This window comes from Camelina sativa, chromosome 12, assembly GCF_030686135.1.
Source record: "Camelina sativa cultivar CO46 ecotype springtype chromosome 12, ASM3068613v1".
In the NCBI taxonomy this organism is placed as follows: domain Eukaryota; kingdom Viridiplantae; phylum Streptophyta; class Magnoliopsida; order Brassicales; family Brassicaceae; genus Camelina; species Camelina sativa.
Window position 1 is genome coordinate 38,606,857 of NC_141891.1, and position 26,911 is coordinate 38,633,767.

At 38.9% G+C, this 26,911-nt stretch overlaps 2 protein-coding genes, 1 non-coding gene and 2 pseudogenes across 4 annotated transcripts; 1 reads left to right on the forward strand and 4 right to left on the reverse strand.

The window, feature by feature from the left end:
- The first annotated feature begins 108 nt into the window (after positions 1 to 108).
- LOC104732740 (prohibitin-3, mitochondrial) lies at positions 109 to 1,646 on the forward strand. The gene is made up of 3 exons (XM_010452320.3): positions 109 to 547; positions 808 to 1,347; positions 1,451 to 1,646. The coding sequence occupies exons 1-2, from the start codon at positions 236 to 238 to the stop codon at positions 1,327 to 1,329; spliced, it is 834 nt and encodes a 277-aa protein (XP_010450622.1). The 5' UTR covers positions 109 to 235; the 3' UTR covers positions 1,330 to 1,347; positions 1,451 to 1,646.
- A 503-nt stretch (positions 1,647 to 2,149) lies between these two features.
- LOC104732741 (glucose-6-phosphate 1-dehydrogenase 6, cytoplasmic) lies at positions 2,150 to 6,419 on the reverse strand. 2 transcript variants are annotated; one of them, XM_010452322.3, is made up of 16 exons: positions 6,231 to 6,419; positions 5,620 to 5,802; positions 5,420 to 5,505; positions 5,278 to 5,338; positions 4,997 to 5,183; positions 4,704 to 4,861; positions 4,552 to 4,620; positions 4,409 to 4,467; positions 4,264 to 4,300; positions 4,063 to 4,134; positions 3,708 to 3,855; positions 3,213 to 3,308; positions 3,043 to 3,113; positions 2,838 to 2,953; positions 2,681 to 2,726; positions 2,150 to 2,527 (listed from the first exon to the last, which is right to left on the reverse strand). In XM_010452322.3, exons 2-16 carry the CDS (start codon positions 5,797 to 5,799, stop codon positions 2,360 to 2,362), a joined length of 1,554 nt encoding a protein of 517 aa, XP_010450624.1. In that variant the 5' UTR covers positions 5,800 to 5,802; positions 6,231 to 6,419; the 3' UTR covers positions 2,150 to 2,359. The 2 variants fall into 2 exon arrangements, with proteins under 2 accessions (XP_010450624.1, XP_010450623.1); XM_010452321.3 differs by having other exon boundaries at positions 5,620 to 5,811; positions 6,231 to 6,391.
- Positions 6,420 to 6,774: 355 nt separating this feature from the next.
- Positions 6,775 to 8,182, reverse strand: LOC104733932 (putative F-box/FBD/LRR-repeat protein At1g22000; annotated as a pseudogene).
- Positions 8,183 to 9,322: 1,140 nt separating this feature from the next.
- Positions 9,323 to 10,843, reverse strand: LOC147933303 (putative F-box/FBD/LRR-repeat protein At1g22000; annotated as a pseudogene).
- Positions 10,844 to 14,438: 3,595 nt separating this feature from the next.
- Positions 14,439 to 14,545, reverse strand: LOC147933304 (small nucleolar RNA R71). The gene has a single exon (XR_015576821.1). It is a non-coding gene; the product is annotated as a small nucleolar RNA R71 (small nucleolar RNA).
- Between the last annotated feature and the right edge of the window lie 12,366 nt (positions 14,546 to 26,911).

The following is a 26,911-nucleotide window of genomic DNA, read 5'->3' on the forward strand; positions in this document are numbered from 1 at the left end:
CATCGAAGGGTTGACAAAAAAAGAATTCAGTAGATTCGCTAAAAACAATTAATGGGCTTTGATCTCATATTATTGGGCTAAAATACTTGGCCCATTAAATAATTTCCCGTGGTAGGTTCCAGAATCATCATTTTATTAAACCCTAGCAAAAACTCTTTTCCTCATCGTCGTCGTCTCAAATCTCTCTCTCTCTCTCTCGATCCAAGCTAATCTCAGTCACACGCAAAAAAAAAAAATGGGAAGCCAACAAGCGGCGGTTTCGTTCCTTTCCAATTTGGCGAAGGCGGCTTTCGGTCTCGGAACGGCGGCGACGGTGCTGAATACGTCTCTTTTCACCGTTGACGGTGGAGAGAGAGCTGTGCTCTTCGATCGATTCAGGGGAGTGTTGGATGAGACTGTCGGTGAAGGGACTCATTTCTTGATCCCTTTTCTCCAGAGGCCTCACATCTTCGATATCCGCACGAAGCCTCACACCTTCTCTTCAATCTCTGGTACTAAGGATCTCCAGATGGTTAATCTCAGCCTTCGTGTTCTCTCTCGCCCTGAGGTAATCATAAATTATACTCCGCTTCTTGATTCTCGAACTAGAACTCGCTTTGATTTAGGTCTTTGAGATGTTTTTCATTTCGGAATTGGATTTAGGGTTTTAGGGTTTTAGGGTTTTGATTGATCTACTAATCATTGTAGATGAATTGGTACCTATTCTGCTTTAATCATCTGAGATGAATTGGTTTCTATCGTGTTTTAATCACCTTAGAAAGGTCTATATAAATTAGTGTGTTTTATGTGATGTGAATCATTGTGAAGGTGTCGCGTCTGCCACACATATTCCAAACCTTGGGAGTAGAGTATGACGAGAAAGTGCTTCCTTCGATTGGAAATGAGGTTTTGAAAGCTGTGGTTGCACAGTTCAACGCTGACCAGCTCCTAACAGAGCGTCCTCATGTCTCAGCGCTTGTTCGAGAGTCACTAATCAACCGTGCCAAGGAATTCAACATTGTGCTTGAAGATGTTGCCATCACCCACTTGTCTTACGGTGTTGAGTTTTCAAGGGCTGTTGAGCAGAAACAAGTGGCTCAGCAGGAGGCTGAGAGGTCTAAGTTTGTGGTGATGAAAGCTGATCAAGAGAGGAGAGCTGCGGTTATTAGAGCTGAAGGTGAGAGTGAAGCTGCTCAGTTGATCTCTGACGCTACGGCTAAAGCAGGTATGGGACTTATCGAGCTCAGGAGGATTGAGGCTTCAAGGGAGATTGCGTCTACACTTGCTAGGTCTCCTAATGTGGCGTACTTACCCGGTGGCCAGAGCATGCTCTTTGCTCTGAACCGTTGATCTTTATCAGATATGATGGTATGTAAAACCTTAATCTGAATCTTTAGAGTTAGAGTCCATAAAATCAAGTTGTTTTGTGCTTTTTTTTTCTTCTGAAGACTTTGTATTGTGATATCTGCAGGTTGGTTTGGGGAGCATTTTGTGATATTTTAATGATCAAGTTGTGAATCTGATTGAATCAAAAAGGTAAAATGCTCTTTTGTTTTCTGATGAACTCTGAAGAAGAAAAGAAGAAACTAGTTGTTTGAGTTGTCATTATTGTGTTCTGAATCTCGCCGAAATTTATACTCTACTTAAGAAATCTTTCTTTTCCTTCATCTTGTTTGAGTATCTAATTCTCAACAAATAAATGAGTTGATGCTTTTTGGTGCTTCTACGTCCCAAAAATGGGTTCTGATTATACTGTAAGTACGTTGTTTAATACACACTGTAAGCATTATAACAAGCCTGCTTGTGAATTGGATTCATGAAAAAGAAAAAGTAAATTTAGATGGTACCTAGGAGCGTTCAATGCAAATAAAATGAGCCAAATCTATCCGCATGGAATCACAATTATTTAAAACATGGCACTCAAAGAAGAAAAATCATGAAAACAGTAGGCTTTACTGCCCTTCAAACTTTATGTGAGGATCCTTTTTGTTAATGTTTTAGGTTGAATAAGCTTACGCTAAACTTGTGTGCGTCAACAAACTCTTCTTTGTATGCATGTGTCAACAACTCTCAACAAACTCTAGATGGAACTTGTTGTGTGTTTCAACTGTCGACAACTCATGGAACTTGTGTGTGTCATCGGTTTCATTCATTAAACGAGCACAACAAAAGTTAAATTTAAATTATGGTATAGATAAAGATTTTATTTATTTTGTTTCTACAAAGCCGCTTCGCAAACACAAGACGAAGTAAGTGTCATGTGATGAAGTAGTAAGTCTCACGTACAAACACCAAACTCATTGTGGGAACTATTCAGCAAAGAGATGCATAATTTTATACATATACGTGGAGATACATGTATCGTGTATTACGTAGGGTTTTATAGTGTAGGAGGGATCCAGATATAGCCATGAGTTTGAAGGTAACCAGCTTTTTCTAGCAGCTGATCAGCTTCTTTTGGTCCTCGGCTTCCTGATTTGTATGGAATTGACTTCACTTCTCCTCTGTCGATCCTATGAAGTAGTGGCGTGAAGATCTCCCACGCAACCTGTAATAATTATCAAAATGCATACCAAATTAGCTCCTGAAATGTATGATGCGAAAGTTTACATGTCTGTATTGCCTATACATTAGGTAGTGTACAAAAAGGAGATCTCAGAGATTGCTATGGTTCAAGGGCGGTGAAAGAAAATGTTTCTACCTTTAATTCGTCTCTACGAACGAAATGTTGTTGGTCGCCTTTGATTCTGCAGAGAGATGGGAACCAGATTGGTTGAAGATAACATGGAGGAACAGGAGCCAGCTAGATTATATAAGAGTATTGTGGTAGTATATAATTTATACAAATTCTCTCTTACGTGTCGAGAATTAAGCGCTCATATGCCTCAGGGATCGCGACACCTTGATACCGTTGCCCATACGACAAGTCCAGTTCACTTTGCACAGTATTCATCTCTAGACCTGGTTGCTTAACCTGTGTAGTCAAAAGCGTCATGGTTCATTGTAATGGTTCAAGGTCAGAGTAATTAGTACATTTCTTTTGTTTGTTCATCATATACTTACAGTTAGTTTCATGTACATTGCCTCTGAAGGTTGCAAGCGAATCACAAACTCATTCCTTCCTTGCTTCTGACCTGTTGCAAGAGAGTCTTTAGTACATAGATTTCAATTCAAAAATTCTAATAAAAGCACTTATGCCACAGTGACAAGAAGGCGTCAGGGTAAGAATATACATTTGAATATGTCGCCTGGAACATCCTTGAACTGAATTCTAATTTCTGCCTTCCTTGAATTCAGCGCCTTTCCGGCCTTTAGAATAAATGGAACACCTGGAAAATATATATCAATCAGCATGTCAATAAAAGTGGACTTTTATATAGAGTAAATACTTAAAGAGAATAAAATTATCCAGTTGATGGATAATCAGATGAACTAAACTACTGTCTTTTGTTTTTAAGGTGTCATAATGTGTTTTTAGGTTCGGAAAAGTTGGCTTTGAGCATGAAAAGTGGAGTAAAGACACATATATGATCATGTGAACATGTCAAACGTACAATTCTTCTCATCTTCGTGATGATTTATATGCATTCAATAACAAGATGCTCAGTCATGTTTACGAAAAAAGTTATGATTCAAAACAGTTGGAAGGTGCATGCAAACAGTTGGGATGTGGTTTTCCCGAGTTGACTGACAAATGGAAAGATTAAGAGTGAAGAGGGACATGGTACCTTCCCATCTTTCATTGTGTATGCGAAGAATCGTTGTGGCAAATGTTGGAGTGTTTGAGTCGTTTGGAACAGTAGGATCATCCCTATATCCTTCGTATTGTCCAAGAACCACTTCGTCATCGCTTATTGGAACCACCGATTGAAGCACCTGAAGTTCACTAAAATAATCAGTAACGTCAAATTTTGATAATGTAAATGATTGTATGAATCAATCCATGTAAACTCGCTAAGGAGACTTTGTAAGGAAAATATAACTAGATCGAACGGTGATGTTCCCAATCATATGAATTCAAAGAAAAGAGGCAAGGAAGGCTTGATATAATGGCTAAAAGTGGTAAAAACAAATATTGATCACCTTCACTTTCTCATCACGGATGTGCTCAGGTTTAAGAGAAATTGGTTTCTCCATGGCAACAAGGCAAAGAACCTACAGTATTATGAACTCAGTTAGTTAATACATGAAAGCATTTTCACTAACAGAGAAACTCTGAAAAAACAATCACATAGATGTACAATAAAGTTTTGTTATCAGGAAAAATATATCAAGTATACTTGCCTGGAGCAGATGGTTTTGAATGATATCACGGATTATTCTGTGAAGCAAGAAGTGCAGATATCATTAGAAACGCACTGGAGTCATCTCATTAACACTATACATGATAATATGAAGAATAAGAAGACACTAAAAAAGAAAGTATTACCCGTATTCATCAAAATACCCGCCACGCCCTTCAGTTCCAAAATCTTCCCTGAAAACAATCTGCAAGAAAAGCAGTTGAAATTTATGTGCATTCGATCCTAAATAACAGTCTGACTATTTCTGTCTTGGCTACGCAGGTCTCACCTGCACGTTCTCGATATTGTCACGGTTCCATAGTGGCAAAAAGAAGCGATTGGCAAATCGGAGGACCAACTGCAAGAGATGAACGGGATATAATCATTGACTTGTCTAAGGAAATAGCTTGATGACTAAACCTTAATAGCCAAGCATGTTACCATATTTTGAACCAATTCCTTTCCAAGATAATGATCTATACGATAGATCTGAGATTCATCAAACAACCCTCCAATCTGAGAACTCAGTTGTTCTGCCGATTCCAGATCCTTTCCAAATGGTTTCTCAACCACAATCCGTGTCCATCCACCAAGATCAGCTGGAAGTCATGAGTCAATATAACTACATGAATTGTAGAGAGACTGACTAGTAGATTGAAATACATGCCTTAGGTTCAAGCAGGTTAACCATATGTATATAGGAAATAAATTCCACAGCTGAAAAAGGGACTCACATTTGTTCATGCAGCACGTCTTGATCATCTTGCATACAGAAGGATAAACAGACGGTGGAAGTGCAAGGTAAAACAGTCTCCTAAAGGATCCTTCCGAACTATTTTTGGCGATTTCATGCTCGGAAATTGCATTGTCTAATCTCTGGAAACCCTCCTCAGAATCATAAGGGCCACTCACATACTTAATCTACACAAATTCGAACAAGAAACTCGTTTATTCCGGTATCGTTAAAAATGACTCTATTTATAAAATCAACATCCTGAAAAGAATAGAGACTAACCAGCTGTAAGAACTTTGACAAAGCTTCAACTTGCTCAGCATTATTCTTATCAACAAGATATCTGCATAAAAACTATTCAATATGAACTTTTGGACTCAAGCTAATAACCAAATCAGTACAAAGAAAAGGCTGCAGAACTCACCCACGAATCCTATCCCTCAGCTCTTCATCAGAAATCTTAGTCCTAGCATACCCAAAAATATGAACTTCATCTGGATTAAGAAACCCCTGCTCATCATACATACAAACAGAACAAAAAAAGTCATAACTAATAATATATAAATCAAACAAAAGAGATTATACACATGTACTACTACTAGTTGCAGAGATATGGAAACAAACCTGACGGTATAAGTTGAAAAGAGCAGGAAAAGTCTTCTTCTTAGCAAGATCACCAGAGGCACCAAGAACTACGATTGAAAGACAACCAGTTTCTGGAACAGTACCGTATTCTCTAACAAACGAATCATTCCTAAACGTAGACCTCTTCTCAACGTGCCATTGACCAGAACCAGATCCCATCTTCTACAAAAGCTTAAAATTCCACACACACACACAAAAATAAGAGTCAAGTCTCTCACAGTCAAACTAAATTGCACCACTGAACAAATCTATGAGCTAAAGGTTTTGTATCAGAATTTGAACCATTATATATATAAAAAAAACTGAGAAAAATTCGACAAAAAAAAAAAAAAAAATGTGCATAGCCTCGGTTTCATCACAGAGATCAAATCTCATCAGCGGAAAGAAAAAACCAGAGAAATTGTTACAGGATAAACCTTTCAGAAATCAAACTATATATAAATCTATTTAGAGAGCAAAAAGTTAAAAACAAAATCAAACGGATCGTAGAACAAACCTTGGCTCATTTTACTTTCACGATTAACGATCATGGAGAAACAAAAAAAAAGCAAAGAAAGAGATCTGAAATAAGAAGAATTGAGAAATCTAACCTGAGAAGACGATGCAGATTCTTGGAGAGAGAGAGAGAGAGAAATCTGAATGCAAGGTTTAGTTAGGTGAAGAAGAAGAAGAAGAAGGAAGCTGTAGGCTTCAACTACTACAAAATGGAAGAAGGGTTGGTGTGATTTTAGGCTTCCGTCATTTTTCCAACTTTTTTAGAAATTTTAATTTTTTTAGATTTTTTATTGAATACGTACGGATCGACTTATTAGAAAGCTAATTTGTTATTTTCTTTCGTCTGTTTAAAAAACAAAAAAAAACTATATTAAAGAAGAAGAGACAAAACAATATAAAATGTTAACCAAAATGCAAACAAAAATATTTAGGAAAAATTAATAATGTGTGTACCAAAGCCAAATTCAGAGTTTGTGACTCTTTACGTAATATACTACTCCAAATCTTAGAATGAAAGCAACATGAATTACGAGTACAGTTTAAAACAAATAATTCCAAGAACACGAGTTACAATATGTCAATGAGTTACTCGAGAGGCCTCCTCATACAGTGAGTTCAGTATCTCCAACTTTAAATAACTTACAATAAAGTGTAGAGAAGAAGCTGAGATGTTGTTGAAATCCTATACATGGATCTTAACTCCTTGATCATCTTTTTTTCATTCCACTTCCATGTTGGTTTCAGAGTGATTGCAACTCTCTTCAAACACTTGGAGTTGGCAAGTATGTATCTTAATACTTGTTTCTCTTCCTTTGTTCCTCTATATGCTTCCCACTCAAACATCTCGAGTTTCGTTGACAAGCATAGAGGTACACCATCCGGTTGCTTGAACGAAAGTGGAAAGTCTTTATTCTTGAGAAGTCCCTGCTGTGAAGCAAACAACAACAATTAACATGTTTGCTAGGTCTTTTTTACTGCCCTTTTGTATAAATGCATGGTGCAGGCACAAACCTGGTCGATGTGAAGAACTTTCAGTTCAGGAAAATTATGAAGCAAAGACACGAATGGCTCACACCAATCTAACTTGAAAGGATGTATTTTACAATCTGTAACTTGTGAGAAGTTGATGGCGTGACACCACGCAACCTGCAATATGAACACAACACGTACATAAGTAAGTTGTATAATCTGGTGGCAATTAATTAATTAATTAATGTGATCATAACAATAAATAAATAAAAAAGTGAGGTTTAAACTTAGTACCGTTTCAACGTTTAGACATATAGTGAGATATCTGACCGAGGAAAGAGATTTCATAAACTTTTCATCAGGATAACTAAAATAGCATAAACCTGCTTTATCAAGGCTTGGCTTGTTCTCAATCGAGCATGAGTTTGTCGAAATATCTCCGATGGCTAATTCCTCTAAATTTTCTGAATCTATGACCAAAGTTCCTTCAATATCCTCTACTTTTGGGTTCAGATTAACATACTTTAAGGTCACCAAAGATGGCACTTTTACACTAAACTTTGTCACGTTGTCTTGGCTATGTCGCCCCACATACAAATATATGAGAATAGGACAACTCGATAAGAGCCTAACAACAGAATCCTCATCTTTGTATACCACAGAGACAAGCTCAAGACGTTTGAGGGATGGGAGGCATACCGGAGATGAAACGTCTACATAAACCTTGTTGGAAAGACGGAGATATACAAGCGTATCACATGTATAAAGGCTTTTGGGCAAGCTAATAGGCTCTGCGGACCACATGAGCTGAAAACATAGTACCAAAACCCTGCGCTCAACCGCATATGCTAACCACTTTCCCACATTAGCATCAATAGGACAATGTGGACCGACTTCTATATTCAAACTTTCTAATTGAGGTGCTTTGTGTAGTTTAAGTGACTCGTTAACAAACCGCCAAATAGACTCTGGTCGCTTACTTTTTCCAAATAAACGGCCAAAACCGCCAAGAAAATTTGTTCTGTGAGCAACATCTCTGTACTCAAGTTGTGGCAACATTGTCCATATAGATCGCCATCGTTTCGATAAAATCATGGTGGCCACTGCATCCTTTGTTGGAACCAATAACAAGATCCTCAAAAGCAAATCTTCTGGCAATGCACTGATCCTATCTTCAAACTCCATATCTCGGACAGCTTATGGTTCTTCGCTTCAGAAATCGCTGGGCACTGTTTTTTGAGTTTCGAAGCATCTTTTTCTCAATGCACTTGTGTGTTTTTGTTATATTCTTCTCTTTTCTTTCTTATGTATACATATTACTATATTAGACGGTTCGTATGATCCCTTTTATGATTCTCTCTTTCCATGTTTCATTATATTTACATTTTTTGTTTGAATAAGATATGTTTGATTATTGTGCTTCCATTTTTTTTGTTCCAGTTTTCCATTTACACAATATTTTGTTACCGATGCTGTTAATATCTTCCATTTTCCTTCCATTCACGGGATTTGTCTATGTCTATATGATCATGAGGATGGTTTGATTGAAGTCTGCAACATGTGAAAATATAGAATTGGCTGAACAAGAGATGCTGGAAACTTGTGTAGTACATTACATAGTACGTTGTGGATTCTTCTTTATCAAATACACATTTGTATACCATATAGATACAAATTTTCATATCCTATGATTCCTATCTAGTCTCTAGTTATCAGCTCTAAAAGGATACACGGGGGAGACGGGAGTAACGTAACCAAATATATAGGAACATAACGAATCTTCTTTTATGATGTGACAAAGTTTCCTCTTAAAACGTACTCTAATCTGTTGAAATTTGGCATATCTAATATTTGACATGTGGAGAAAATGACGGAAGCTTCAACAACTAGAAATTGGAGGAGGAAGAGCTCGGTGTGGTTTTACGCTTCCGTCATTTTCTCCACCTTTTGTTTTTAATATATATTTTCTCAGATTTTTTGTATGAATACGTACGGATTATTAGAAGAGCAAATGTGTTGTTTGCTTCATTATAAAAGAATAGACAAAGAATAAATATTTAGGAAAATGCAATCAGTGTAATTTGATAATGTACCTAAAGGCCAATTCAGAGTTTGTGACGACTCTACTTCAAATTAATCTAAGAATGAAAGCAATATGAATTGGTAGTACAATTAATTCATGACTCTACATGTAATCTATCAAAGTGTCAACGAGCTCTTAAACTCTAATTGAGTGGATCTTAATACTTGTTTCTCTTGGCTTGTTCCTCCATAGAGGTACATCATCCGGTTCCTTAAACGAAAGTATAAAGGCTTTCATTCTCTTGATAAGTCCCTGTGAAGAAAAGCGAACAACATCAAGGAATATAATGTAGTTATTAACATGCATGTTTCCTAATTAATTTTGAAGTTCCCTTTTGTTAATTAATTAATGCATGCGCAGGCACAAACCTGGTCGATGAGAAGAACTTTTAGTTCAGGAGAACTTTGTAGCAAAGACATTAATGGCTCAAAACAATTTGAACTGAACGGGCATATTTTACAATATGTCAGCTGTGAGAAGTTGATTGCGTGACACAAGGCAACCTGCAATGAACACAATACATAAGTAAATTCTGGCCCGCACAGCTGTGGTCCAATGGTATGGGAGAGCTGGGGAAATGTTGGAAGGAACTAACCCATGTTCGACCTGAAAACAAAAATCATAGTTGTGTGGAAAGTCTGTCAGTTGAGTCTTAGTCCAATTGGTTTATCTTGTAGTCAGAAATGCATGTGGTCTTACTACCCTCTGGCATTAGTCGGAAAGCATTCCAAATTCGAGACAGACAATGGGTAGCCTTTCGGAGAGAAATCCACTCTGAAACACTGGATCAGCCGATAGGGTTTATCAAAAAAAAAAAAAAAAAGTTAAATATGGTGGCAGTTATTAATTAACGTGATCATAATAATAAATAAAAAGTTAGGTTAAGAAATACTGTTGCAAGGCTTAGACATATCTCGAGATATCTGACCGAGGAAAGAGATTTCATAAATTTTTCAAGGCGAGGCTTGTTCTCGATCGAGCATGAGTTATGTTCGTCGAAATATCAAAGATGGCGAATTCCTTTAAATTTGCTGAATCTATGACCAAAGATCCTAAGTATATCCTCTAGCTACTACTTCTAGTTCCACATTACAATACTTGAAGCTCACTAAAGATGGTACTTTGACACTGAACTTTGTAACATTGTCTTGGTCATGTTGCACCTCATACAAACAATTGAGAATAGAACTCGATAAGAGCCTAGCAAGAGAATCTTCATCTTTGTATATCACATAGACAAGTTCAAGATGTTTGAGGGATAAGAGACATACGGGAGAAAGAAAAACATCTACAAAAACCTTGTTGGGAAGACGCAGATACACAAGCATAACACATGTATAAAGGCTTTTGGGCAAGCTAATAGGCTCTGCGGACCACATGAGTTGGAACTCTAGTTCACGGACCCTGCGATCAACCGCATATGTTAACCACTTTTCCCACATTAGCATCAATAGGACAATGTGGGCCGAGTTCTATATCCAAAATCTTTAACCCAGGTGCTTTGTGTAGTTTAATTGACTCGTTAAGAAACCGCCAAATAGACTCTGGTCGTCGCTCACTTTCACCAAGTAAACGGCAACAAAATCTTTTTTTTGTAACATTGTTGCTCTCTAAGTATTTGAGAGTCGTGGCACCATCGTCCAGATAGACCGGCATTGTTTAGACAAAATCATGGTAGCCACTAAATTCTTTGTGAGAACCAATAACAAAATCCTCACGAGCAAATCGTCAGGCAATGCCCTGATCCTATCTTCGCCTCCTCCGTTTCTCCGGTAGCGTATGGCTTTTTTCTTCACAAAATGTATGGCAATAGATATTAATTTTTGTCCCAACCATATGGAGCCGAGTATAAAGCTGTCCTAAGACCATTGTGCATTGGTGAAACTATTTTCAGTTTTAGTTTCTCATATATAATACTATAGTAATAGAAACTATAGCGTGGGTTATATACGCATTATTAATTTGAAATGAAAAATGAAGTTTCTATTCAATTTTATATGAAATATACATGTAATTGTTAATATCTTTTTTGGAAATTAATTTTCATAATATTACTGTTTAACTATAATATTTTAATATATATCTTATTATATAAAGTTTGATGTCAAAATTACTAATTAACAAAATCGTGACATGTGTCAATTGTATCATTCAGATGTTGACACATGTCAATTTTAAATTTATTTAAATTATAAAAAATAAAAGTGTAAAAATTCAAAACCTACCATAAAAAGCTTTTATATAAAAGTAAAATAGAGAAAAAAAACCTAATTTTTTTAAAATATTTAAACAGTTTTAAAATTTAGAAAAAATCATTATAAGGAAATTGTATATATATATATCATAAAATTCGAAATAAAAATGTAAATACTCACCTTTACACACAAAGAAAAATATTGTTGAAAAAAAAACATAAAAAAATAGACTGTCTCATATTTTTTTCACCAATAAAATAATTTATTCAAAAAGACTATTGTAATATATAAGATAGGAGTATGTAAGACTAATATATGCGTTTTTGTAACTACAAAAATGTTAAAGTAAAGAGACATATTGATATGTATATATTTTACACCTTTTCATCATGCATTTGTCATTCATTTTGTTCTTAACTCGCTGCTTTGTATTGTTTTTAGTCTCTTTTGCATAACATGCATATCTAGGTAGTCTTTGCATTGGTCTTGCACGCATCTTGCATATTGGAGTTGTTTCAGGTGTTTTAGGAGGTGTCCAAACCATCAAATGCAAACAAGGATCTGGAAAGCAGTTAAGCGACTCGATCTACACTACCCAACGACGCAAGCTTCCACGTCTTTGATCGAGTCGAGTGAAGATTTTACTTTGGGATTCAGCTTTTGACGTCTTCATCAAAGTTGTAGGTAATTGAGTCATCTTTCCAATGCAATTTATTTCAAACCAATCGGAGTCGTGGTTCATGAGTTATCTCCGTTTTAGTGGATGCACTTACGTTCAGAAGTCCGACTCGACCCGCACGCAAAGGAAAGCTCCCACTCGATCGGATGTTAGCAGCGACTCGACCAAGATGTCCCAGGATGGCTCCTGAGCACCCTCAAGACTTGACTTGACAAAGACGTCCCAGGATGGCTCCTGAGCACCCTCAAGACGCGACTCGACCAAGACGTCCCAAGATGGCTCTTGAGCACCCTCAAGACGCGACTCGATCAGCAGCTCTCAGACGACATTCTCAAGCCGCGACTCGATCAGCAGCTCTCTGACGACATTCTCAAGCAGCAACTCGATCGACACTCTCACGTCGCGATTCGATCAGCAGCTTTCAGACGACATTCTCAAGCCGCGACTCGATCGACACTCTCACATCGCGACTCGATCGACACTCTCACGTCGCGACTCGATCGACACTCTCACGTCGCGACTCGATCGACACTCTCACGTCGTGACTCGATCGGCACTCTCATGATGTGACTCGATCGATGCTCTTAAACCGACATCCTGGTTTTGTCCCGAAGACGCATCCGAGAAGGATTCCCGAACCGACGTTCTATATTATCGTTTTATGTTTTAGAGATTTCCATGTTTTTCCTATAAATACGTTTTGTTAAGTTTTCACTCGAGTATCTTAGCTTTTATCTCGTTTTTGTTCTTTCCCTTAAGGTTTACCTAGCCACCAAAAACGCTTGACACTTTGTATCCCGATACCTTTGAATTTATTTCACTATTTTGATTCGATTTCTTCTACAAAATTGTTCATCTCATTTTTATCTATCTTAGGATGCTTGATTCAATGTTTTATGAGTTTTTATCCTTGATGATGATTTTCGGATCTGAGTAGTGTGGTAGTTCTTGAGGGTGGGATAAATTAGGTGGAGGATCTTAGGATGTAGAGTGTTTAAGCTTTGATTGTATGATTCCCTTCTGGACTAGAGTTAGAAATACTAGTTTCTCTCTGATCAATTGGAACTGGGTTTTAGACATTTCCGCATCCAAAAGGTGTTCGATGAAATGTCTGACCAACTAGTGCCAGAGACTTACGTTCCTAGCCTAAGAGATTAGTTGTCTAGGATGTTTGTTGACGTGAATGAACTTGTTTTTCATGCCATGCTTGATCATGTTTCTCTAGCGAGAGCTAGGTTTGGAAGTGGTCGAGTTTGAGTAGCTTCTATCAAGAGATTGGATTAGCTAAGAAGTGATGTTCATTGTTTAGGGATGGTTTGCTTGTGGCATGTTAAATACTCTATAGACTAGGATACTCCACCGACATCAATTACTCCCACCCTTAGGACCTCTTTCTTTATGATTTTTATTACATTCCTGAGACTGTTTCGTTTCTTGCCTTTTAGTTCATGCTTAGACTCGTTTATGTTTTTATTCATTTTCGCTTCTTGTCATGCATTCTCGTTTCTAATTCTGTGACTTATTTTCGTTTTGTATCGTCATCATTCTAGGACTGTTAGACAAACACTCTCTTTGAATTGGCTTAACTTGTGACTCCTTGATTGCATCTTAATTGTTAGTAAAGTTTCCCATTTGGATTGACACCTTAAGTACTACAACTACATAAGGTTAATTGAGACATGCTAAGGCGCACAGAAATCCTAGTATCAATTTGGTGCCGTTGCCGTTTGGGATTCGTTTTGCTACATTTAAGATTTCAAGTTTTGCAAGATTAAGTTCTTTTACACTTATCATTCTGGGCACTGACTTGTTTTGGTTGTCCGCTTGTTTGTCTTGCACCTCAGGTACCTGTTGATTGCAACCTTGCATGCACACCAGATCAAGAGGGCATCAGAATCTCCTTCCTGTTATCGACGAAATCAATCGGTTGCAACGACCACGACAAGCTCGTACTTCCAACGTTCATCCCGTACCAGTCACTATGGAACAACAGAATGGACAACATCCGGGACCACGAAACATTGATGCTGGGGATGCACCGAACACTCATACTCAGCGTACTGGAATCGTCCCTCCTGCCGTGCAGAACAACAACTTCGAAATCAAAAGTGGTCTGATCTCCATGATCCAAGGAAACAAGTTCCATGGGTTGCCTATGGAGGATCCACTCGACCACTTCGATGAGTTCGACCGTCTGTGCAGTCTCACAAAGATCAACGACGTGAGTGAGGACGGTTACAAGTTGCGCCTCTTCCCATTCTCCCTGGGAGACAAGGCTCATCAATGGGAGAAAAACCTTCCCAAGGGATCCATCACCACCTAGGATGGTTGCAAGAAAGCATTCTTGGCCAAATTCTTCTCCAACTTTAGAACAACACGTCTCAGGAATGACATCTCCAGTTTCACTCAGAAGAACTCAGAATCATTCTGCGAAGCCTGGGAGCGTTTCAAGAGTTACCATAGCCAATGTCCCCATCACGGATTCAGCAACGAGTCATTGCTGAGCACTCTCTACCGTGGTGTGCTACCAAAGATACGTATGCTGCTTGACACTGCTTCAAACGGCAACTTCCTGAACAAAGACGGCGATGAAGGATGGCAACTCGTTGAAAATCTCGCCCAGTCTGATGGCAACTACAATGAAGACCGCACAGTTAGAGGCGACGCTGGTTCTGAGGAGAAGTACAAGAGGGACCTCAAGAACGTCAATGAGAAGCTTGACCGCCTGTTGCTCAATCAACAGAAGAGCATCCACTTAGTATCTGAGGGTGAAAATTTTTACGTCCAAGATGGGGCGGGTGAGCAGTCTGAGGAGATCAGCTACATCCATAATCAAGGTGGAAACAACAAGGGTTACAACCCCTATCAGACGAACCCCAATTTTTCTTACCGGAGCACCAACGTTGCAAATCTACAGGATCAGGTGTACCCTCCTCAGCAGCAACAACAAGGTCAACAAATACCTTTTGTGCCTTACAATTAGGGATTCGTCCCTAAACAACAGTTCCAGCAAGGTTACCAAGCTCCCTCAGGACCACCACCAGGATTCCGCCCTCAACCAGTACAGCCTACTCCAGCCCCAGATCAAGAAATGAAGCAAATGATGCAACAACTTCTTCAGGGTCAAGCTAGCGGATCTCTGGATACTGCTAAGAAGTTTGCTGAACTCAGTCAGCGAATGGAGTGTTCATACAATGATCTTAATGTCAAGTTTGAAGCTCTTAACTCCAAGATGAAGTATATGGAAGGCAAGACTGTTTCTACTTCTACCCCAACACCTAGCCAACTATCTGGAAAAGCAGTTCAAAATCCCGAGGACTATGCTACTATCCATGCCATCACCACCCAAGCTGTAGATGTACGGCTCACTGAGGACAATGAGAGTTTAGATGGGGAGGATTTTCTTCAAGTTGTAGTTCAGATAAAGGATCCCGTCGAGGTGCTCAAGGATCCAATTAAGTCAGCCAAGCAATCTGATCTTGAAGCTACTAAAGAACCCGCTGCTCCCAAGGATAAACCTGTGAGATTCATTCCTCCACCATACAAGCCACCTCTACCATTTCCAGTGAGGTTTAAGAAGCAGCTTACTAAGAAGTATAAAACTCTGTTTGAAAACCAAGTCAAGGAGATTGAACTTAGGATGCCTCTGCTTGATGCATTTGCACTTGTGCCTCAATATCAAAAGTTTTTAACTGATTTGGTAACATAAAGGACCAAAGAGAAGGAGGAGATAGCTAAAGGAGCTCAAGCTAAGGCTCTGGAAGATGAGAGGGTAGTGCATGACATAGGTGGGGTTATTCATGAATGCAAAGCTGTTATTCAGAAGATGATTATCCCAAATAAGCTAGAGGACCCTGGTTCTTTCACCTTGCCTTGTTCTCTAGGGCCATTGGCCTTCAAAAAGTGCCTATGTGACCTTGGTGCTTCAGTAAGCCTCATGCAACTCTCTGTAGCTCAGAGGCTAGGATTCAACGAATACAAGTCATGCAACCTCCGCTTAATATTGGCTGATAGGACTACTAGATTGCCTCATGGTCTACTAGAGAACCTGCCCATCAAAATTGGACAAGCTGAGATTCCTACTGACTTTGTGGTGCTGAGAATGGATGAAGAGCCTAAAGATCCACTAATCCTGGAAAGACCTTTCTTAGCTACAGCTGGAGCAGTCATTGATGTCAAGAAAGGGATGATTGATCTCAATCTGGGTAAAAACTTCAAGATGAAGTTTGACATCAAGGATTCTAAGAAGAAACCAACTATTGATGGGCAGACCTTCGTGATTGAAGAGAAATATCATAAAGTTGGGTTTGACATCTTTGAGAGTGTGAACGAGGCAGAAACTGAGGTTTTGGTAACCAAAGAGAAAACTCAAAGTGTCACTCGACCATTCTCCAACTCGAGTGCAGTCGTTACCTTCCCTAAGCATCAAGACCTGCTTCCTAAACCTCACCAACCGCAAGAGTCAAGTCCTCCCGCGCTTGACAGTTTGTATGAACTCCAAAATACTCTGACTCTAAGGGATTCAGTGAAAGAGTTAACAGCTAAGGTGAAGGAGATGAGTGGACAAATCAAGAAGCTCCAAGGTACAATGAGAAGTTCTCCTCCAAGGAAATTAAGGAAGAGGTTTGGGATAATGAAGAAGAGCAGTTCATTTGTTGTTGAACCTGGGCAGAATGTTAAAGAGTATCTGGCTAGACAAGACATTCTAGAGGGGTCTCTGAAGCCTCTCTATGAACCTCCCAAAGCATAAGGAGTATGCAAAGTCAAGCTAGAGACTTTAAACAAGCTCACTTGGGAGGAAGTCCCAAAGGTATCTCTGTAAATACAATTTAGGATCTTGTGTTTTTAATTTTTGTTTTTCGTTTTCTGCTGTTCAGGAATCCACAGAAGGGAGTATGGCCAACTAAAGTGGCAAAAGAAAAAAAATACAAATAGCAGAGTGTTGGGTTTTGCAGACATGGAATGTAGCAATAGAAGAGGAGCTCTCGTGAAGCTCTTGCCGACGACTCGACCTAGCCACGCCTCGACGACGTTATGACTCGATCCGGTGTTGAAGATTCCCACTCGATCGACGACGAACCGGAGCTGCTCCCGGAACCAACCAAGACTCCCACTCGATCGACAACGAACTGTAGCTGCTCCCGGAACCAACCATCATCTCACTCGATCCGCCGTCGCGAGCACCGACTCCTTCTTTTACTACTAAGGTATTCCTACATTTCTTTTGTATATACCATCTCATCCTTGCATTGTTTCTATTATGATTCTCAAATCCTACTTCAAATTTCTCTTACACAGGAGACTGTGTAATTTAAGTTTGGGGGAGGGTTTGAGATGATGTATCTGATGATGTTTTCTGTGATTTTTATTTCAAATTTTTGCATCATGTCATGTTTGAGTCTGCATTCATCTATTTGCATAGAAAAGTCATAAAAATTTGAAAAATTTCAAAAATTTCCACAAAAACAGAGTGTTCATGTAGTTTGTATTTGCATATTAGGATTGAGTCTAGTGTTGTTCATTTAGGAATGTTGCATTTAGCATAGGGGTTGATGATGATTGTAACCTTGTTAACATGCTGAATTCAATAGGATAGGATCAAGGCCCTTGTTTTTAGTTCTTTGATGCATGTTGATTGAACTTGAAATGTAAGACTGAACCAGGTTTTGAATTCTCAAAATTGCATTCTAGTCTTGATTGAAGCTTGTTTTGAATTGACATCATTCCCTATCTACCTAAACCTAATCCTGACTTGCAATTATCATGTTATGCATTGAAGTTGAACTCATGGATACCACATACATAATTGGATTATCTTTCTCCGTTTTACCACCCTTAATAATCCAAGTAGCTGATTCCCATCTTTGGAACAGTTTCCCGCACCCTTAACCAACCGTTCTTTCAAGCCAATTGTATTCTTGAGTGTGAGGCCTTTTCCGAGTTGAGCTTGTTAGAAAGTGTTAGGTTCTAGCCGACAATAGTAGGATCCTGTGTAGTTCTAGTTCACGCTATCCGGACTAGTAGGACTAGGTGAGAACTCGATTTTGGGTTTTGGGATTGGATTTGTTCTGAAAAGAGAAAGAAAAAATGGGTAAAGAGTCTTTAGGAGGGGGAATGTGTTTTCAAGGTTTACAAGTCTAGTTAAGGATGTTGGTTGTGCAATGTAAAAGAGTTATTGGTTCTGGGCATAGAAAGAAAAGATTAGACAAGGAAGAAAAAGCAAAACACTTAAGAAGTCTAGAATTCTAAGAAGAAAAGAAAGAGAACCATAGTGATAAAAAAAAAGTTTCCCATCCGCTAGATTGAAATGAAGTAACCTTCTCCTAAGGCTAAGTGAAAAGAATGATAGAATGAGTTTAAAAAGAGATGTCGATGAAGGGTAGAGATAGGACCAACTTCTGGGTTAGAAAGTTAGAGCTAAGTTTCCTTGGGACCTTTGGGTAGACGGGGCACTGCTCTTGTATGTATCAGTTGGTTTCAACCTTTAGCCTTCTCTTAATCTCAACTCATTTTCGCGAGAGATCCCTGTTCTATATTGTTAAAACCACTTGCAAAGAAGACCAATTTTTGTCTCTACCCCTTCACCCCGGCCAAATGAGTTTGATGACATTGCATAGCTTGATTCATGGTTCTTTGTTAATGAATGTTAAAGGGAATGATAGAAATGATGGCATGTGTAGACTAGTGTTCGGAATCGTTTCAGGTTGTGATGAGCTTGTCTAAAGTTTTTAAATAGAGTTCCTTCACCATGCATCATAGAACTAATAACAAGGACCTTGATTCTAACTACTCTAATCATCATGTTTTAGGTTCTGAGACCCCATCTTCAAACCTCTCTTCCATACTTTGTTCTTGGTTGTTTGCTTGAAGGCAAGCAAAGAATAAGTTTGGGGGAGTTGATATGTATATATTTTACACCTTTTCATTATGCATTTGTCATTCATTTTGTTCTCTTAACTCACTGCTTTGTATTGTTTTTAGTCTCTTTTGCATAACATGCATATCTAGGTAGTATTTGCATTGGTCTTGCACGCATCTTGCATATTGGAGTTGTTTCAGGTGTTTTAGGAGGTGTCCAAACCATCAAATGCAAACAAGGATCAGGAAAGCAGTTAAGCGACTCGATCTACACTACCCAGCGACGCAAGCTTCCACGTCTTTGATCGAGTCGAGTGAAGATTTTACTTTAAGATTCAGCTTTTGGTGTCTTCATCAAAGTTGTAGAGAATTGAGTCATCTTTCTAATGCAGTTTATTTCAAACTAATCGGAGTCGTGGTGCATGAGTTATCTCCGTTTTAGTGGATGCACGTACGTTCAGAAGTCCGACTCGACCCGCACGCAAAGGAGAGCTCCCACTCGATCGGATGTTAGCAACGACTCGACCAAGACATCCCAGGATGGCTCCTGAGCACCCTCAAGACGCGACTTGACCAAGACGTCCCAGGATGGCTCCTGAGCACCCTCAAGACGCGACTCGACCAAGACGTCCCAGGATGGCTCCTGAGCACCCTCAAGACGCGACTCGATCAGCAGCTCTCAGAGGACATTCTCAAGCCGCGACTCGATCAGCAGTTTCTGAGCACTCTCACGTCGCGACTCGATCAGCAGCTCTCAGACGACATTCTCAAGCAGCGACTCGATCGACTCTCTCACGTCGCGACTCGATCAGCAACTCTCAGACGACATTCTCAAGCCGCGACTCGATCGACACTCTCACATCGCGACTCGATCGACAGTCTCACATCGCGACTCGATCGACACTCTCACATCGCGACTCAATCGGCACTCTCATGATGCGACTCGATCGATGCTCTTAAACCGACATCCTGGTTTTGTCCCGAAGACGCATCCGAGAAGGATTCCCAAACCGACGTTCTATATTGTCGCTTTATGTTTTAGAGATTTCCATGTTTTTCCTATAAATACGTTTTGTTAAGTTTTCACTCGAGTATCTTAGCTTTTATCTCGTTTTAGTTCTTTCCCTTAAGGTTTACCTAGCCACCAAAAACGCTTGACACTTTGTATCCCGATACCTTTGAATTTATTTCAGTATTTTGATTCGATTTCTTCTACAAACTTGTTCATCTCATTTTTATCTATCTTAGGATGCTTGATTCAATGTTTTATGAGTTTTTATCCTTGATGATGATTTTCGGATCTGAGTAGTGTGGTAGTTCTTGAGGATGGGATAGATTAGGTGGAGGATCTTAGGATGTAGAGTGTTTAAGCTTTGATTGTATGATTCCCTTCTGGACTAGAGTTAGAAATACTACTTTCTCTCTGATCAATTGGAACTGGGTTTTAGATATTTCCGCATCCAAAAGGTGTTCGATGAAATGTCTGACCAACTAGTGCCAGAGACTTACGTTCCTAGCCTAAGAGATTAGTTGTCTAGGATGTTTGTTGACGTGAATGAACTTGTTTTTCATGCCATGCTTGATCATGTTTCTCTAGCGAGAGCTAGGTTTGGAAGTGGTCGAGTTTGAGTAGCTTCTATCAAGAGATTGGATTAGCTAAGAAGTGATGTTCATTGTTTAGGGATGGTTTGCTTGTGGCATGTTAAATACTCTATAGACTAGGATACTCCTCCGACATCAATTACTCCCACCCTTAGGACCTCTTTCTTTCTGATTTTTATTACATTCCTGAGACTGTTTCGTTTCTTGCCTTTTAGTTCATGCTTAGACTCATTTATGTTTTTATTCATTTTCGCTTCTTGTCATGCATTCTCGTTTCTAATTCTGTGACTTATTTTCGTTTTGTATCGTCATCATTCTAGGACTGTTAGATAAACACTCTCTTTGAATTGGCTTAACTTGTGACTCCTTGATTGCATCTTAATTGTTAGTAAAGTTTCCCATTTGGATTAACACCTTAAGTACTACAACTACATAAGGTTAATTGAGACCTGCTAGGACGCACAAAAATCCTAGTATCACATATAATATATTCTTTAATGTGTTCATAAAGACAATTTGTTGGTAGTAGTAAAGACTAAAAAAATATATTTTAACAGTAAAATATATTTGTGTGTACAAATAAACTTTCAGTGGTGATGTAGATAATAGATTTGTAAATGGATATACATTAGTGTATTATAGCAAAAAAAAAAACAACTATTTTCTATAATTAAAAGTTTATCTCTTTACTTTTATATATTGTTTTTACTTACGAAAAGAACTAAATATATATTATTTGTTAAATTTAATTTTATTTTAATAACTTTGAACTCATCTACATCTATTTAATTTAACTAAAAGTGTATCTATTTACTAAAAAATAGATTGTTTCATATTTTTTTCACCAATCAAATAATTTATTCAAAAAGACTATTGTAATATATAAAATAGGAGTATGTAAGATTAACATATGCGTTTTTGTAACTACAGAATATTAAAGTTGTAACATCCGCGAACCAAAAATGGAGTTTTTGAGGATGGGTGTCGATCGACACCAAGGGGGTGTCGGTCGACACCACTAATTTCTGGTTCGACCAGTTCGATTTAATTATCGATTTGGACCGGTTTGGTTTAGGAAAAACCATTAAACCAAGATATTTAAGGGTGTGGTCGACCAGAAGGGTTTTGGGAAGTTTTCTCTGGTCGCCGTTTATCGTTTTGAGAAAAGAAAGAGAGAAAAAGTGTTCTTGAGCCTTTGAGAGAGATTTGGTGAGATTCCTTGTTGTTCTTGGGAGATCTGAGGCTGGAAAAGTGCTAGAAGCTTGCTAGGAGTGAGGGAATTCGTTCTTATTGGTCAGAATCTTCCTGAAAAGAGGTGAGTGCATGACCATGGCTTATCTAAGCTAAGATCTCTAGTTTTTATGTGATTTGGTGCTTATGTGGTTGTTTCTTTGAGTTCTCTATGGTATTTTGTCGCTGCTTTGGCTGGGTTTGGCTTCTGGGAATGCATGGAGCGGATTGGAGAAGATTGGAGGCGAGATTCGGAGTTTTTGATCGAAGGAAATCGCTGCTCGGCATTGGTGTCGGTCGACACCAGTTGGGGTGTCGGTCAATACCAACGCAAGGACGACTCGAGACTTTGGCGAGTGTCGATCGATGCCATGTGGAGGTGTCGGTCGACACAAACTAGGGTTTTCGGGAGTGTCGGGCAGGGTGTCGGTCGACACCAGATTGTCAGTGTAGATCGACACCATCTGGTGTCGGTCGACACCCTTCTTTCAGCTACGAAGGATTGTTGTATGCTTTGTATATCGCCTGGTTTGTTTTATTGATTCTTGTTTGTGGCATGTAGAGATCTTATTGCTTGTGTGTATAGCCCAGTAGATGGGAGGATTGCCTCACTGAGTGTTTATCAAATACTCATGCATCTCAATATGTGTTTGTGGTGCAGGTAAAGGCAAAGTGTGATCGTGGAATCAAGGCAATGAAGAGGAGGATGTTCTAGTGGTTCGTTTGGTTGTCTAGCTTCTGTTAGGTTGCTAGAGTTGAGTCCTAGAATGTTATTAGGATTGCTGGTTCACTGGTTTATGTTGTTTGGATCATGGGTTTATGATTGGAATTATACTGGATATTATTCTATTGGTTATTATATTTATTAGATATTATTTATTGGTTATTGGTATTGTTATTCCGCTGTTGGTTGTGATTATGGTTAGGTGGCTAGTAGATATGGGACCACTAGTTGTAGTTTATTTATTATATTATATTTATTATTTAGTATTTTTTTTTAAAAAAGGTCGGTCCTTTCATTTTGGTATCAGAGCCCTTACGGTTCTAGGTTTGGGTTCACTAGGTTTCTGTTGTGATGTTTGGGATTGCATGTCTTGATTGATTATGTGAGTTAGTCAATTGTGTGTGGCATGGAGTCCTAGAACATCCTCTTCGAGCCGACTGTGTGATATCACGGTGAGTTTATGTTTCTGTGTTATATTGGAAATTGTTTGCTTAGCCTTCTGTTCATGGTAGTGCAGATGGTTAGAGAGGATGCTGTGGCTGGTCGAGGTCGTGGACGCGGACTTGGTCGTGGACACGGACGTGGTCGTGGTAGGGGCAGAGTCCCAGTGGTTAGTGAGACCGAGGACCAGAGTGTGACAGCTGAGGGTGTTGGCGAGTCGCAGGATGTTCCGGGGGATTCGCAAGATGGAGAATAGTGGGAAAGACTCCAGCGAGTTAAACTCATCGAGTAAGTTGGAGAAGGACGGCCAATATTCAGAATACTGCACCATAGTGAGTAACTGAGCACAATCAGTCTCAAGACATTGACAAGCGATCCCTTTAACACGTATCCGCTCAATGGCCCACAACAATGTTTTTAACTCCGAATGCACGGGGAGAGGCTCTGTTTTAGACACTTGGACCCAACAACAAGGTTCGCTCATCACCAACACAACATCACCAGCCCAATCATGAAATCACATTGGTTGCATTCCAAGAACCATCAATCTGACAACGAGGTGAAGAAACCTGGACATATGAATACGAAGATGGAGCTCACATGACTGCCGTAAAAGAGAGCACCTATTCCCAGGCTAAATTATCGCCCAAAGTCTGAGTAATTATATCATTCGCCTCTATCTCTTAACCTTGATTTTTTTTATGGCCTTCTAGATTGCTCATAAAATCTATGGTAATTGAAGAAGTTGATCAGGATCACCCTGTTGAGAGGCGTCCCTCCAAAAAACAAAATCCAAATTCGAGTACACCGACTCATATGGTAAACCCTCTGACAAGACCGGAGTCAGAGATAAATCCCAAACTTCACACGAACGAGGACATTCAAAATAAAAACGTGATTAATAGTTTCAACTGTAGAATCACATATTTTACATCAAATATCACATTGGACACCTCGGTGTATCTATTTCTTTACTAAAAATATTTACTTTATATTCTTTGATAAATTTAATTTAATTTTAAAAATTATAAACCCGCACATCGGGCGGGTCCTAATCTAGTTTGTTATATGATGTTTAGAAGAGTCATTTTGAGATAAAGAGAAAAGTTAAAGTCACATTACTAAATATTTGTGATTACTACAGTATTATTGAAAATATTTAACCAATATATTACTATAGTTATAGAAACATTCACTACAACAAATATGGGTATTGATAGCAGATTATAATAGCACAATTTCTGTAACTGCTATTAAAAGTGAAATGAGAGTTTGTCAAATAGACTTATAGCATTGCATTAATGCTATGCCTAAAAATCAATAAGCGGGAACTAAAAATACATGATTCCGCCAACACTTGTGAAAAAAATAACATTTTGGTGGTCTCAATATTAAAATCTTCACATTTCATATCACAAAAAAAGACAAAATAAAGAACGCAAACAAAAAAAGAAAAGACAAAACCTTCGAGTTCTCCGTCGACTCGTTTGCTCGATCGATTTTTCTTCTCCATCTCCCTCGATTTTTCTTCTCCATCTCCATCGATTTTTCTTCTCTATCTCCATCGATTTTTCTTCTCCATCTCTCGCCATCTCCGTCGATTTCATCCTCTTCAAAGACGGCCATCTCCGTCGATTTTTTTTTCTCCATCTCTCGCCATCTCCGTCGATTTCATCCTTTAGATTTCTCGCCATCTCAGTCGATTTCGTCCTTTAGATCTCTCGCCATCTCCGCCGAAACTTATTTTCAGATCTGATTTTCAGGTGAGTTGAAACTGAGTTTATAGCGAATCGACTGAGATGTGTTTTGTTTTTCAGTGTGTTTTTCAGTGTGTTTCGTTGGTTGTTGTGTTTTTTCAGGTGTGGGTTCTCAGATATCGGGGAAGAATACAATCACTATAGAGGTTAGACACTTCTATCGATTTCTTGGCCTTTTGTATCGATTTCTTGGCCTTTTGTGTCTCTGTGATTGATTGTCGAAAATATGTTTAACTTGTGGTCATTTTTGCTTGTATCCTCTACCGTTTGAACTGTGTCAAGGGAAACTAGGATTTTTAAGAAAAATGTTGGACAAGGCATGGGTGCATTTATGCAGGTAATTATAATTGTTAAAAGTGTTTTGTTTATGCATTTCGACTAGTGTTGTGATACTTATGTTTTTTTCTTGTACTTTTCTCTTACATGAACTCTAGGGTTGATTCTGCATATGAGAGTGGTGCTCGATGTTTTGTTGAAGCTGTAGTGCGAAATTAGCAGTTAATGGAAAGAAAATTTGTCCGTGCACCAGATGCCGCAATTTAGAGCGCCATACATGCAACGAGGTTGTGTCTCATTTAGTTATAAATGGAATGGATGAGGCTTACAAGAGACGTACTGATTGGTTTCACCATGGAGATTTTGTTGGTTTAGTAGAAGGTCATGATAGAGTGTGGAATGCTGAGATTTTGGGTTTATACGAAGCTGCTAAATGGTCTGATGAAGATTTAGCTTGTAAGGGTTCAGATTTATGTGAGGTTGCTGAGGGAGAGGATAGGCAAGAAGATGAGTTTTTAGCAAAACTTGCAGAAGCTGAAATGCCATTGTATCCCACATGTGTGAATCATAGCAAGCTTTCAGCTACAGTTACACTGTTTCGGATTAAAACTCAGAATGGCTGGTCAGACAAGAGCTTCGACGATTTACTGGAAACTTTACCAAAAATGTTACCTGAAGACAATGTACTGCACAAATCAACATATGACGTAAAGAAGTTTCTGAAATCTTTTGATATGGGATATCAAAAGATTCATGCTTGTGTGAACGACTGCTGCCTGTTCAGAAAGAAGCTGAAGAAGGTTGATATTTGTCCAAAATGCAAGTCCTCGAGATGGAAGACCAACATGCACACTGGGGAAGTCAAGAAGGGTGTTCCACAGAAGGTTTTGAGGTACTTTCCAATAATCCCTCGTCTGAAAAGGATGTTCAGATCGGAGAAAGTGGCTGCGGATTTGAGATGGCATTTTAATAACAAGAGCAGCGACGGGAAATTACGCCATCCAGTAGACTCAGTGACATGGAAGTCAATGAATGACAAGTATCCTTCTTTCGCAGCTGAGCAGAGGAACTTGCGACTTGGGCTCTCTACTGATGGGTTTAACCCCTTCAACATGAAGAACAGACGATACAATAGTTGGCCTGTCTTGCTCGTTAATTATAACATGGCTCCTGACTTATGTATGAAGGAGGAAAACATCATGCTTAGTTTGTTGATTCCTGGACCGCACCAACCTGGTAATAGTATAGATGTTTACTTAGAACCTCTGATAGAAGATTTAAATCGTTTGTGGTCTAAAGGCGAGGTGACTTACGATGCATTTAGTAAAACAACTTTCACGTTGAGGGCGATGCTGCTTTGGACCATAAGTGATTTCCCAGCATATGGAAATCTTGCTGGTTGTAAAGTAAAGGGTAAGATGGGTTGTCCTATATGTGGGAAGCACACAGATAGTTTGTGGCTGAGTCATAGTAGGAAGTTTGTATATATATGCCACCGAAAAAGTTTACCTCCGTCACATAGATTTCGAGGAAAGAAGAGTTGGTTTGATGGTAAAGCAGAGCATGGAACAAAGGGAAGGATACTCACGGGTAGAAATATTTCCTTACTACTTAGAAACTACAAGAATGATTTTGGTAATAGAAAAGAGAATGGGAAGAAGAGATCTAGAGCTGCTTGTGACATACCATCTGATAACGAAGATGAATACAGTGAATCTGATGATGAAGAAGAAGACTTAGCAGAAAAAGATGAAGAGGAGTTAACTAGATGGAAGAAAAGATCATTATTCTCCACATTGCCTTATTGGGAGGTATGTATAGTTCTTATAGAGTTTCCATTGTCATCACTTGTATATAACGTTCAACTGATAACTCTATTTTATGCTTTGTATTGACAAGGAGCTATCGGTAAGAGATAACATAGACGTGATGCATGTGGAGAGAAACGTGGCTGCAAGCTTG